Source organism: Hylaeus anthracinus, unplaced genomic scaffold (genome assembly GCF_026225885.1).
Source record: "Hylaeus anthracinus isolate JK02 unplaced genomic scaffold, UHH_iyHylAnth1.0_haploid 12000, whole genome shotgun sequence".
NCBI classification, from domain to species: Eukaryota; Metazoa; Arthropoda; class Insecta; order Hymenoptera; family Colletidae; genus Hylaeus; species Hylaeus anthracinus.
The window spans coordinates 5516731-5529286 of record NW_026534347.1 but is presented as its reverse complement, the minus strand read 5'-3'; the positions used below and the strand labels follow the sequence as shown (position 1 = coordinate 5529286).

General features: G+C 32.1%; 3 protein-coding genes and 1 long non-coding RNA gene across 6 annotated transcripts; 2 read left to right on the top strand and 2 right to left on the bottom strand.

Annotated features, from left to right (window-relative positions):
- Positions 1 to 17: 17 nt before the first annotated feature.
- Positions 18 to 2983, bottom strand: LOC128890123 (protein SHQ1 homolog). 3 transcript variants are annotated; one of them, XM_054148348.1, is made up of 9 exons: positions 2727 to 2983; positions 2483 to 2655; positions 2040 to 2424; positions 1554 to 1958; positions 1357 to 1480; positions 1121 to 1284; positions 904 to 1055; positions 762 to 809; positions 18 to 436 (listed from the first exon to the last, which is right to left on the bottom strand). In XM_054148348.1, the coding sequence occupies exons 2-9, from the start codon at positions 2623 to 2625 to the stop codon at positions 256 to 258; spliced, it is 1602 nt and encodes a 533-aa protein (XP_054004323.1). In that variant the 5' UTR covers positions 2626 to 2655; positions 2727 to 2983; the 3' UTR covers positions 18 to 255. The 3 variants fall into 3 exon arrangements, with proteins under 3 accessions (XP_054004323.1, XP_054004322.1, XP_054004324.1); XM_054148347.1 differs by having other exon boundaries at positions 2483 to 2983; XM_054148349.1 differs by lacking the exon at positions 762 to 809 and having other exon boundaries at positions 2483 to 2983.
- Positions 322 to 840, top strand: LOC128890142 (uncharacterized). The gene is made up of 2 exons (XR_008460562.1): positions 322 to 440; positions 499 to 840. It is a non-coding gene; the product is annotated as an uncharacterized LOC128890142 (long non-coding RNA).
- A 313-nt stretch (positions 2984 to 3296) lies between the features above and the next one.
- On the top strand, positions 3297 to 9540 carry LOC128890530 (DNA-directed RNA polymerase I subunit RPA1). The gene is made up of 6 exons (XM_054149096.1): positions 3297 to 3595; positions 3695 to 3907; positions 4053 to 8395; positions 8487 to 8642; positions 8705 to 9008; positions 9148 to 9540. Exons 2-6 carry the CDS (start codon positions 3724 to 3726, stop codon positions 9279 to 9281), a joined length of 5121 nt encoding a protein of 1706 aa, XP_054005071.1. The 5' UTR covers positions 3297 to 3595; positions 3695 to 3723; the 3' UTR covers positions 9282 to 9540.
- LOC128890531 (thioredoxin-2) lies at positions 9448 to 11334 on the bottom strand. Its single transcript, XM_054149097.1, has 4 exons — positions 11212 to 11334; positions 10002 to 10118; positions 9800 to 9913; positions 9448 to 9723 (listed from the first exon to the last, which is right to left on the bottom strand). The coding sequence occupies exons 1-4, from the start codon at positions 11233 to 11235 to the stop codon at positions 9661 to 9663; spliced, it is 318 nt and encodes a 105-aa protein (XP_054005072.1). The 5' UTR covers positions 11236 to 11334; the 3' UTR covers positions 9448 to 9660.
- Positions 11335 to 12556: the final 1222 nt, after the last annotated feature.

The following is a 12556-nucleotide window of genomic DNA, read 5'->3' as shown; positions in this document are numbered from 1 at the left end:
TAATTGTAAAAACCGAGTAGTATCATTGTAAATTTTATAAATACTTTCATACATCTGTATATATAAATACGAATATTTGTGTGAACATACAAAATACAGTTAGAAACTTTTATTTGTACACTATAAGTAAATTAAAGCGTTTTAAACATATTACTGTTGGAGATGTTCGTTGGTGGTAAATCTTCGCTAAGATAAACACGTAAAAACATCAAATTTGTATATAATAGGTAAACATTAAATGCATACATTTTTCATTCACTCTGGTTCACTTGCATCATCAGAGTCTAAATGACTACTATTGCTTGTAGTACTAGTACTCGAAGTACTACGTTTTGTATCGGACTCTGAATCTGTATCGCTGCTGTCGCTTGAAGTTTCCGAATCGGACTCTGAGTCTGTGTCGCTGCTGTCGCTTGAACTCGAGCTACTCGATAACCTGGGTAAAACATTAGTAATATATAAATTATATAAAATAATAAATTCTATATTTTTTTTTAGTGTGCATCTTTCGCCATGCGAGGTGTGCAAACATAGTGGCAAATTGTTATTGCTACACATCATTGACGTTGGATTTGCAGATTGATGTTTAAATAATTCTTCAAAGAGAAGTGCATTTTTAGTTAGTGTATTACATTAGCATTTCTTAAATGAACGTCCACAATATATATAAATATTCCATTCAACCATTAAGGTGTAAACGATTAAGCCTTGTTAAGTAACAGAGTTATTAATATTCAAAACAATTCTATTGAAATACTTACACATACTTTAAAGAATGTTTATCATGAATGTAGTATATAGTCTTTAGCCTTTAAAATAAAATTATAAAACGTACAGACATATAGTATTCTTAATTAATTTTGGTTTGAATAATACACAACGAATTTTTTAGGTTATACTTACTTATCTTTATCGTTGTTATTAATAGTTAATTCATCTAATTGGTCCATCATCTCATGAACAAAATTTTCTATAATGAGATCTTCTGTAACCGAATAAGCTGCTTGTTCTAACTCTACTAAATCAAATCCCATTTCTTCCTTAGTTGGTTGAATCTTGGGAAGAACACGTGTATCTTAGTATTATTCTAAATCTTGTTCATCAGTAATTATATACTTACATCAGTTATTAGCAAGTCCAATGATTCTATCAGAGATTCCTGAATTTGTTGTAGCCAAACTAAATAATCTTTTATATACAGTTGATTTAATATATACCGTGGTTCGCACGAATTATTGAACAAACTATGTATTTCACAAAAACGTTTAATGATATACTTTTTACCTAATAAGGAAACATATAAAATATAAAATAAAAGAAATAGGTTTAGTAAATGTTACTTCACTTTTTACTTACCCAATTTAATAACCTTCTTCACATCCTCAAAAACTTTTATAGACAGATTCCAATTTCTATATAGCGGATAACACAATGACCTTCTAAAACATGCTATTACAACTTCTTTTGGGTCCGTGAAATCCTAGAAATGTTACAAAGATGTAACATGACACGGTTCAAATTAATGTCAGCATATCTAGAGAAACTGTGCATACCTCAAACCAAGATAAAGTAGAACTTAATTTAGCAATAGTCCAACTGCTTTCAACTGTACTTTCTCCCAATGTTGTTCTATGATTGTAACAACTACCAAATAAAATATCAACTAAACTTAAAAGTAACTTGTGTGTTTCTTTATTGCTTAATAAGTACTCTTTATTTGGAAGTTCTTTTAATAAGTCAACTTCTGAATCATTCAATGAAATACTTTCTTTTTCCAAGGTATCCCATTCTGCTGTAAATGATATGTATGGTTTTATATACTCTGGTTGCATAAGATCTGCTAAATAATGCTCTTCATTAAAATCTGAAAGTTCTCTTTTTTCTCGTAAATTTCTCCGTTTAGCCTGAGGTGTTGTATCAGGCATTGGAAGATCTATTATTTCTTGAATCCATGCCACCTATAATTTAAAAAAATATAGATTATAACTGATTCTCATAGAACAAAATGATATATAACTATTACAGTTTAAACTATATACCTCAAAAGCTACTAAAGCTTCAGATACTTTATTTGCAAAACCATATTTCGGGGAACCAGTTAAAAGAGGAATAATTTCTGTAGGATTATTTTGGTCTATATACCACTCATCTCCATTTGTGTTTTCATTATCTACTGTGGAATCATGCTCATTTGAACTGTCATTAATATCTTCTGAATTAGCTGATGGATTTCCAATTACTTCAATATTGGGAACAATTGTATTTTTCTTTTTTGGTGGTGCTAACAATGTAGTTATCATGTCTAAATTTTCAAAATATTCCCCTTTTGTCACTTTTGTGAATCTCAAAGAGAAATCTCCTTTTTCCCAATCATATGATCCAAAAGACATGTCATTTTCCTCAATTTCGCCAGGAAGTTTTAACCTGAAATAAACAACTTGGTAGTGGAAAAACTTCATAGTATTTAAAATAAACACTTTACCTTAAATAATATGGTGTGGAATAAAATCTAAAATCTGATCCATCAACATAAACTTCTGTATCTTTAACATTGGCATATGGTGCATGAATTATTATTGTCACTTCCGCATCGGTTTGTGTTATTTCAAACCGTGGTGTCAACATTTTTACAAAAACTGATTACAAGTTGTACTTCTGTTAAGTACAATAATATTTTATACTTATGCAAAAATAAACTGTCCGGTGAACATAAAATAACAATGTACCAATATAGACATTGGAATGTAACATGTATTAGTAAATGTTTTTCGGATATTTATATACTACAAGGTATGAGTTTTTTTATTATAATTCCGCAAAAATTACATTTACAATATTACTATGATAACCGAATAAAACCTCTACAACATTTCACATACAATTTCATACACGTAAATTACATTTCAAAATGTTAAATTCATTTGATTTGATCGATTTGTTATTACGATGACGTTCCAGATGATGTTCTCGCCACTGCACTCCACTATACTAAATTAGTATAGTTAAATGGGTTTAATATTAGTGGTGCCATCGGCGGAAACATGCCTAAGTTTGTAATGAAAATAGTTCCCGCTATTTCTGTAAGATAACGTTACTAAGTTAAGTTTTTGTATTTATTACTGCATGTACATATAAGGAATCAGGCAAATGTTTAAACATTATATTGAAATCATGTATGACAGTGTTATAAAGCAAAGAATCGTTTGAATTACAGAATATTTGATTAAAGGTATCAGTTTTACCATCTTACAGAAACAGTGGGACTATTTTCACTAAAAACTTGGGCGTTTTCCCACTAATGGCGCCAGTAGTACTAAAACTAAATTAGTATAATTCACTCGTGAACAATCGACGTTACTATCGATTTTCGATTAGTCGAGAATCGACCAATTTTCCGCGTCAGTATTCATATTGTCAATATCATTCAAAATTGGTGAAATACCATGTGGTGGAAACTTCATAACCTAAATTGTCTGTAACTTGTTCACCGGGGGAACATTGTTTTGAAAATGCAGGATGTCATTAATGTGACTTATATAGATTAAGTACCTTATACAAATAACATTTTATTTTGTTTAGCAAAAGTATATTACAGGTACGAATAAAATATTTGTTTGTTATTTTTGAAAAATACATTTTTCTGTTAGGTGTTAACATGTTTGTCAGAATTATAGATATGTCGATTTTGTTTTAGATATCTAAAAAAGTGAAACGTTTATAAAAATGGCACAGAATAAATATCGTGCACCACGTTTAACTCCAAAGCATTTAGATCCAAAATGTTTAATGTTTTCTATGTTCACTGCAAATGACATAAGGAATTTAAGTGTTACTAAAATAAGGACACCTTTATCATTTAATATATTAGGACATCCACTGAAAGGAGGATTATATGATCCAGCACTAGGTAAATAAATAACTGTTTGAGTATAAATTATTATAAATAATGTTAGCTATAACTTACAAATATTATACTGTAATGACTTATCAATTTTCCAATTATATGAGACAAATTAGATCCAGTAATTTATATATTTTATTCTATACATTAGGTCCCCTTATAGAAAGTTCAGATCCATGTGGAACATGTGGATGCAATGTATACAAATGTCCAGGTCACTTTGGACATATAGAATTACCTATGCCAGTTGTGAATCCTTTGTTTCATAAAGGATTGTACACATTGCTTAAACTAACATGCTTAAGCTGTTATCTTATGCACATTCCAGCTTACGTAAAGCTATTGTTAGGTGCAAAACTGAGATTACTTCAGCAAGGATTTCTTAGTGATGTAGATGGTTTGGAGCAAGAAGTAATGGTTGTTGTTTCCAATTCGAGCAATCCTTATGAAGTTGATCTGCAATCTGTTCAAAATATTATTGATAATTATACAGAGAATCTTATTAATCAATTAAGATTCAATCAGTCAATTATACCATACAATGAAATTCAATTAAATACAAAAAATATCAATATGCAGTGGCACACATACGTAGAAAAGATTCTCAAGCAATATGTACCACCAAAAATTTGTGTAAATTGTCATCAACCTATACCAAAAATCACAACATTAAAGAATAAAATTATGACAACTAAAGTGCCTAATACAGTCCCTGAAAAGGTACATTCACGTGGAGTTGTTCATAAATTAGAAACAGTTATGATAATGCCAGATCAGTCTAAGGATTTTCTCAGAAAACTCTGGGAAAATGAGAAAGATTTTCTCAAAGTAATTATTCCTTGTTTTGGAACAGTAGACATTGAATTTCCAACCGACATATTTTTCTTTGAAGTAATACCAGTTCTACCACCAATAGTTAGGCCAGTTAATTTTGTTAATGGCCAAATGATCGAGCACCCGCAATCGCAAGTGTACAAAAGTATTATTCAAGACTGTCTTGTTCTTAGAAATATTATTCAGACAATTCAAGATGGAGATACAAATCAATTACCAGAAGAGGGTAAGCTTGTTTTTGAGCAAATAAAAGGTAATACAGCAATTGAAAAGTTGCACAATGCTTGGCAAAGTTTACAAGTAAATGTAGATCACTTAATGGATCGCGATTTGAATAAAACAGCGGACTCTGCAAATTGCCAAGGATTAAAACAAGTTATAGAAAAAAAGGAAGGAGTGATTAGAATGCATATGATGGGTAAAAGAGTCAACTTTGCAGCTCGTTCGGTTATTACACCTGACCCTAACTTGAACATAGATGAAATTGGCATTCCTGAAACCTTTGCTCTAAAATTAACATATCCAGTACCTGTTACACCTTGGAATGTTGTACACTTAAGACAGTTAGTTTTGAATGGTCCTGATGTCCACCCTGGCGCGGTAATGGTTGAGAATGAAGATGGAAGCATACAACGTATTTCTACTAGCGATACTGTACAAAGGGAAGCTATTGCAAAACGTCTTTTAACGACAAGTGATAAAGCAAACAAGTTTTTTAAGGGTATTAAAATTATACACAGGCATTTACAAAATGGGGATGTTTTATTACTGAATCGTCAACCGACATTACACAAGCCTAGTATAATGGCCCATAAAGCACGTATTTTAAAAGGAGAAAAAACACTACGTCTTCATTATGCTAACTGCAAAGCTTACAATGCAGATTTTGATGGTGATGAAATGAATGCACATTTTCCTCAAAATGAACTAGCTAGAAGTGAAGGATACAATATAGCAAATGTATCCAATCAGTATCTTGTGCCTAAAGATGGTACACCATTAAGTGGTCTTATTCAAGATCATGTGATTTCTGGTGTTCGTTTAACAGTAAGGGGAATGTTTTTTTCTCGCGAAGATTATATGCAATTAGTCTATGCTGCTTTGTCTACGATGCAGGAAAATATAATACTCCTTCCTCCTTCCATTATAAAACCGATACCTTTGTGGTCTGGCAAACAGATCATATCCACTATTATTATTAATATTATTCCATTAAATAGAGCTCGTATAAATTTAACATCAAAGGCAAAGATCAGTGTAAAAGAATGGCAAGTTAAGAAAGCGCGGCGTTGGAAATGCGGTACTGAATTCTCAGATCCTGCAATGATGTCAGAAGCTGAAGTTATTATACGAAATGGAGAATTACTGTGTGGTGTACTTGATAAAACACATTATGGTGCGACTCCGTTTGGTCTTATACATTGTGTCTTTGAACTGTATGGTGGATCATGCTCTACAAAATTATTAAGTGCCTTTGGTAAACTGTTTCAATCTGGGTTGCAAAGAAACGGATTTACACTTGGCATTGAAGATATCTTATTGTTAAGAGAAGCAGACACTAAACGTAAAGAAATTATTTCCAACTGTAGAAAGATTGGAGGAGATATTCACAGATCGATACTAGAATTACCCGATGATACACCAATGGAAGTAGTTACAGCTAAAATGGAAGAATCTTTTTGGCATAATCCTAAGTTTCGTGCACAAGTCGATCGAAAGTATAAAAGTGCATTAGATGTTTACACTAATGATATAAATAAAACATGTTTACCAGCTGGCCTTTTAAAAAAATTTCCAGGTAATAATTTACAATTAATGGTTCAATCGGGTGCAAAGGGTTCTACTGTAAATACTATGCAAATATCATGTTTACTTGGTCAAATTGAGTTGGAAGGAAAAAGGCCTCCTTTAATGATCAGTGGAAAAAGTCTTCCAAGTTTTCCTGCATATGATCCAACACCAAGATCTGGTGGTTTTATTGATGGTCGATTCATGACTGGTATTAAACCTCAAGAATTTTTCTTTCATTGTATGGCTGGTCGTGAAGGTCTTATTGATACTGCTGTAAAAACCAGTAGATCAGGATATTTACAACGTTGTCTTATTAAGCACCTTGAAGGGTTAGCTATTAATTATGATTCGACGGTACGCGACTCAGACGGTAGTTTAGTACAAATTTATTATGGAGAAGATGGACTTGATATACCAGGCTCAAAATTTCTAACAAAAGAACAGATAAGTTTCTTAATAGATAATAAAAATGCTATTGTTAACGAAGAGATGGTTAAAAATCTGAAGCAGGATTCAAATACAGCAAACATCTTGAAATTATCGAAAAAAATAAAGAAATGGATAAGCAAAAATGGACACGCATTACAGAAAAGTAGAGTCAGTCCATTTACGAGATTTTCTATGGAAAATAAGAACATTAAGAGTTCAAAATTTAAGATAATTGATGAAAATAGTGGACGAAGTAAAGCTGCACTTTCACTTATGAGAAAATGGATAAGAACTACTGAAGAAGATAGAAAACTTATTTATGCTCAATGTACCAAGTGTCCTGAACCAGTAATAGCAAAATACAGACAAGACATAGATTTTGGTGTACTCTCAGAACGATTAGAGAATTTAATAGATGAGTACACAGCTAATAAATCTAAAAATTCTTCGATAAGAAAGAGTGATTTAAGAGATCTTGTGTCCATGAAAATAATGAAAACTGTTTGTCCACCTGGTGAACCTGTAGGTTTATTAGCAGCACAATCAATAGGAGAACCTTCGACTCAGATGACTTTAAATACTTTTCATTTTGCTGGTCGTGGAGAGATGAATGTTACATTGGGTATACCTAGGTTACGCGAAATACTTATGATGGCATCCAAAAACATTAAAACACCTAGCATGGAAATACCATTTAGAAAAGATGTAAAAAATGTAACAAAACGTTCAAACAAGCTGAGACTAAAGCTAACCAAATGTACTTTATCAAACGTTTTAAATGATATTACAATAAATCGGAATTTGGAACAAGAGCCAAATAGACGATTGCTATATACTATGACTGTCAAGTATCTTCCCCACAAATCCTACAAAGGAGAATTTTGTGTACAACCACATGAAATACTAAAAACGACAGAAGAAGTATTTTTCAAGGAAATGTTTAAAGAAATTAAGAAAGTTGCAAAAGTAACTGGTGCCTTATTACATGTTGAAGAAGAAAGGAAATCTATGTATGAAGATGATGCTTTATTAGATCAAGTTGAGCCAGATGAAGGGACAGAATCTGCAGTGAAAGCACGAACAAACTTAGGAGAATTGCATGAATCTTCAGATGAAGATGAAATAGCAGAGGATGCAGATGCAACGTTGTCGCGATCAATTTCTCGTCATAAAGAAAATCAAGAGTACGAAGATCCAGAAGAAGAGGAAATAGATGATACAATCGACAAAGATGATAATCTTATGGAAAATGACAATGAACAGTCCAAGAATAACGAACAAGAGGAAGAAGATGATGAAATAGATAATAAAAAAGTAGGGTATGGTGCAAATGAAACATTTAATATGAAAAGAAAATTAGATGTTACAAATATGTATGTTCATGGAGTGGCATATGACTTTGATGAAGATAAATATTCATGGTCCAAATTAACATTTTGGGTAAGTACTATAAGAAATTAAAGTTATTTTTTATAAGTTATTTCTAACTATATCTTCTTGAGATATACATATTATGATTTTTATTTTTCAGTTACCGCTTAAAATGATAAAATTAGATTTATCAACGATAATTAGAAATGTGGCAAATAGAGTTGTTTTAACAGAGGTGCCATGCATAAAACGTGCTTTTACATTTCAAAATAATAGTGGAGATACTATTCTCAAAACTGATGGCATAAACATAATAGTAAGTGTAAATTTTATATATTTGATCAGTTCATATTAACTATATATCTTTCTGTATTATAGGAAATGTTTAAACACGACAAATTATTGGATTTGAATAAATTGTATTCCAATGACATTTATGGTATTTCCCAAACGTATGGTATCGAAGCTGCTAATAGAGTAATTGTAAGAGAAGTCAGAGATGTGTTCAAAATGTATGGTATCACAGTTGATTCCCGCCATTTATTATTAATTGCGGATTACATGACTTTCGATGGCAGATTTCAACCTCTTAGTCGCAAAGGAATGGAAGACTCGGCTTCTCCTTTGCAGCAAATGAGCTTTGAAAGTTCCTTGAATTTCTTAAAAAATGCTACATTGCAAGGTAAGAAAAAAAATACATGTCGAATTGAGTAGCCTCCTCCTTTTTGAAGTCGGTTAAAAACAAAATTTAATTTGGAGCACTTTTTTATGAAAAACGAATAGTTATAGAAGATCTTTGAACGCATGAATTTTTTTCACAGGAAAACGGGATAACTTAGTATCTCCCTCTAGCCGATTAATGCTAGGTCAACCATGTAAGTCCGGTACTGGAGCATGTTCACTATTAGTGAAAATACAAAAACAACCAGAGTCCACTTTGTCAGTAGGTGCATAACTATAGAAATAGGAAATATATTAAATGATATTGTTTTATAGTGGAAACAATGAATTAATTGTACACAATCATGTAAATAAATTCAATTTTTAATAATAAACTTTTATATCCTATCTTTTTTACACTACTAGAACATAATAAAATGGAAATAATTATATCGTGCATAAACGTTTATAAGCTGATTATATTTTATTTTGCAACAAAATATGTATAATAAAACTGACAATGTATTATCAAAAAATTCTCTGTTTTCTTCAATTTTTCGTACAAGTAAAACACAACATTGCCTTTAGCAGTCGTCTGATTTTTAAAGTCTCTATCAAGTAGTGCCAATTAATAAACAATTCTGCTTAAAAATATTCATATTCAAATCGATTATTCACTTGTGCTGTAGAATTGTGCTTTTGAGTTTTTCATAGTTAGCACCAGAGAAACTCTCCACCTGAAATAAATTTTAAATGTCAATTCTTAACTGCTCTTCTTGTTGATTTAACATAGATGTTAATTTAAAAGCATACCTGTTTGCCATTTTTAAGTAATATAAAGGTAGGCATACTGGTGATTTTATATTTCTCTGCAACATCTTCACATTCGTCTACATCTACTTTCAAAAACACAACATCTGGCATTTCCTATTTAAAAAAAAAAATACGATTTAATAAAAAAAAAGTACTTAATTTTCCAAATAGGGATATTTTTATATAAAAAAAATTATCTAACCTTTGACAACTCCTCAATTTTAGGTGCAATCATCTTGCAAGGACCACACCATGTAGCATAGAAGTCAATTACAATTAACTTATCTCCAGCTGATGCGAGCTTGCTCTCTAGATCTTCCTGTAAATGTAACAAATATTATTTTCTATATCTGAATATAGAAAAAATAATATAAATTTCCAATAATAAACTTCTAAGAATAAAATTCAACATTATAAGAAAAATGTTTCCCATAACACTTAATATAGTAAGAACTTTAAAGATCAATCATATGATTTAAAATCAATAAATCATGGTACAGTGACATTTAATTATTGGGTGTTATGCGCATATATATCATCGCCGATTGCAGGCAGTTTCTATCAATTTGATAGAGTAAATTAGACGCTCGCTAAAATTAACGCGTACCATGTTTTTTACCGTCATTGGCAACTCTGAATAACGAACGCAAGTAAAAATACAAGATGCTTATTTATCATTCGTACGTAATTATCAGAGAAGAAAAGACGAGATATTTCGTAATCTGTAGCAAAGATAATTAAATCTAGATAAAATCTCGAAAGATCGGGTCAGAGACAAACTTACGATCCGTTAACTTTTCAGTAAAAAGTACAATATGAATATTGAAATGAAATTCAACTTCGCGTCGAACGAATAACTACGGTGTTTTCATTCATAGTTTATAATTTCGAATAAAATTTCGCCCATCTGCCGGGAAATGATGCGTTACAACGTGGCGCTCGTTAAAAACCATCTGCTCGCAGAATCTCGGTTGAAATGCATGCGTGAATACGGCAAATAATTTCAATGTCCCGGTCTACGTTTATGCATAATTGAAATTGTTTATCGTTGACGTAATCGCTACACGAACGCCACACTCGACGATGATCAACGTAAATGTTCAACGGCGCTTTGCGCCGGCACGACTCGTAATCGCAATTACACACGTTCCAAATGGAACCTTTCCATTGTAATAGAAGGAAAATTCCTTGCGGTCCTCGCAGGCGGGAATTAATTCTTTCAAGGTCAACCAGTTTCACAGAAAGCGCAATTCTATGAACCGTATTATGGCCGAAATTCAATCATCGATTTACTCTACTTTCGAAGACAATTAGCATAGTCATTATCAAAGTCCAAGAATATCGAGTGTGGAGTACGGGAATGTTAGCACGAATACGAAACCAAAAATGTAATAATAGTTGTCGTTACTCACAGCGTTCTCAACATGGATAGCCATTTTTATTCCGTCTAGGAACAGAGTTTATCTAGGTATAAGCACAAGTAGCAACGTGTCAACCGTTCAGAGACTTCGTTAACGACTGAGCTTGGACTGAGCGCTGTGACGGTGAGCGTGAATCTTTCGGTAGTCGTTTCTCCCCTCTCGCGCTCAATCTTCCATGTTTTCCCTTCTCCTCTTTTAATACTTAGATGGAGATACTATGTTTTCTCGCTTCAATACTTGAGTGCTTTGGGTGGTGTCGGGATCGACTTCGACCGCATGGTTAGGCCAATAATGCGCCAACGACGCATTATGCTTCTATGGGTCCCACCACAAAATGGAATTCGAAGGCCCCATTTCAAGAGAAGACGAACAAAGAATTTTCTTTAATCCGATTTCTCTCTCTTGGAGCAACAAAAATAAATTACGTAACACGAGAGACATGTCTGACAGTAATTTAGAAATAATACACATTCCTGCACCTAATGTAATTTGGACTTTTCTTATCTAAGGGAATTTTTGGTGTTTCCACCCTAGTGTCTTAGGTGTCTTTTCTGTTTTTCTCTGTACGTCTTACGAACTAAATAACGAAGATGAGTTACCTCGAATGTTCGAAAAAAAATCAATTTCTTCATTGTAGATAATATCTTAAAAGTTACATCAGCGAAATTGATTTACTTGAAACTTTCAGAGTATCTTCTTTTTATACTACATTAAAGAACTATACGAACTATAGTAGTCATGACATTTTGCTTATTATAATAAAATATATTCTAATGGCCATCAGGTTGACACTTAGGTTATTTACCTATGTATATTCATTATAGAGATGGCTTCACAGAGATTAAGTTGAGTACTTGCAAGACTAGTAGTTTAATCTAACAAAATGATAAGTAAGTATTTCTACTTCAAGCTAGAGTTATAAATGATTGAACAATTAATGTTAGCATATTCCGTCTTGAAAAGTAAATGATCAATCAGTCAAGATTTTATATATTTCGACTGTGTCAAAAGCATAAAGGTATAGAGACCCCATACGTAATTACTAGTGCCTACAAAAATTGAACCTAAATAGGAATTTATTTTATTCTGCAAGTATTATAACATGAACTTTACTTTCAATCTTTGTTATATTCTTGGATATTGTATGCATTTTGTAGTTTCTTGGACATTCAAATTTGCTATAAATGCATAAAGATCCGCAGTCTAGTAATTACGTGTAGACTCTACATGTCTATGGTCGAAAGCGAAATGGAAGCTGATGGAAGCTCATGGCTCACAATCTCACATCCGCCTCCTTGTCCATCTACCCGAACTTACTCGAAGCTTCAAGTTCGTG

What these genes read in the sequence shown, in the direction of transcription:
- LOC128890531 (XM_054149097.1), bottom strand. Translation starts at nt 11,235, where the DNA reads ATGGCTATCCATGTTGAGAACGCT. An exon ending in AAATTGAGGAGTTGTCAAAG is followed by an intron (nt 9,914 to 10,001) that starts GTTAGATAATTT and finishes TTTTTTAAATAG; the next exon opens with GAAATGCCAGATGTTGTGTT. An exon ending in TACTTAAAAATGGCAAACAG is followed by an intron (nt 9,724 to 9,799) that starts GTATGCTTTTAA and finishes AATTTATTTCAG; the next exon opens with GTGGAGAGTTTCTCTGGTGC.
- LOC128890530 (XM_054149096.1), top strand. Translation starts at nt 3,724, where the DNA reads ATGGCACAGAATAAATATCGTGCACCACGTTTAACTCCAAAGCATTTA. An exon ending in GGTCCAAATTAACATTTTGG is followed by an intron (nt 8,396 to 8,486) that starts GTAAGTACTATA and finishes TTTATTTTTCAG; the next exon opens with TTACCGCTTAAAATGATAAA. An exon ending in CTGATGGCATAAACATAATA is followed by an intron (nt 8,643 to 8,704) that starts GTAAGTGTAAAT and finishes TCTGTATTATAG; the next exon opens with GAAATGTTTAAACACGACAA.
- LOC128890123 (XM_054148347.1), bottom strand. Translation starts at nt 2,625, where the DNA reads ATGTTGACACCACGGTTTGAAATAACACAAACCGATGCGGAAGTGACA. An exon ending in AATAACAACGATAAAGATAA is followed by an intron (nt 810 to 903) that starts GTAAGTATAACC and finishes TTTATTTTAAAG; the next exon opens with GCTAAAGACTATATACTACA. An exon ending in AAACATTCTTTAAAGTATGT is followed by an intron (nt 437 to 761) that starts GTAAGTATTTCA and finishes TGTTTTACCCAG; the next exon opens with GTTATCGAGTAGCTCGAGTT.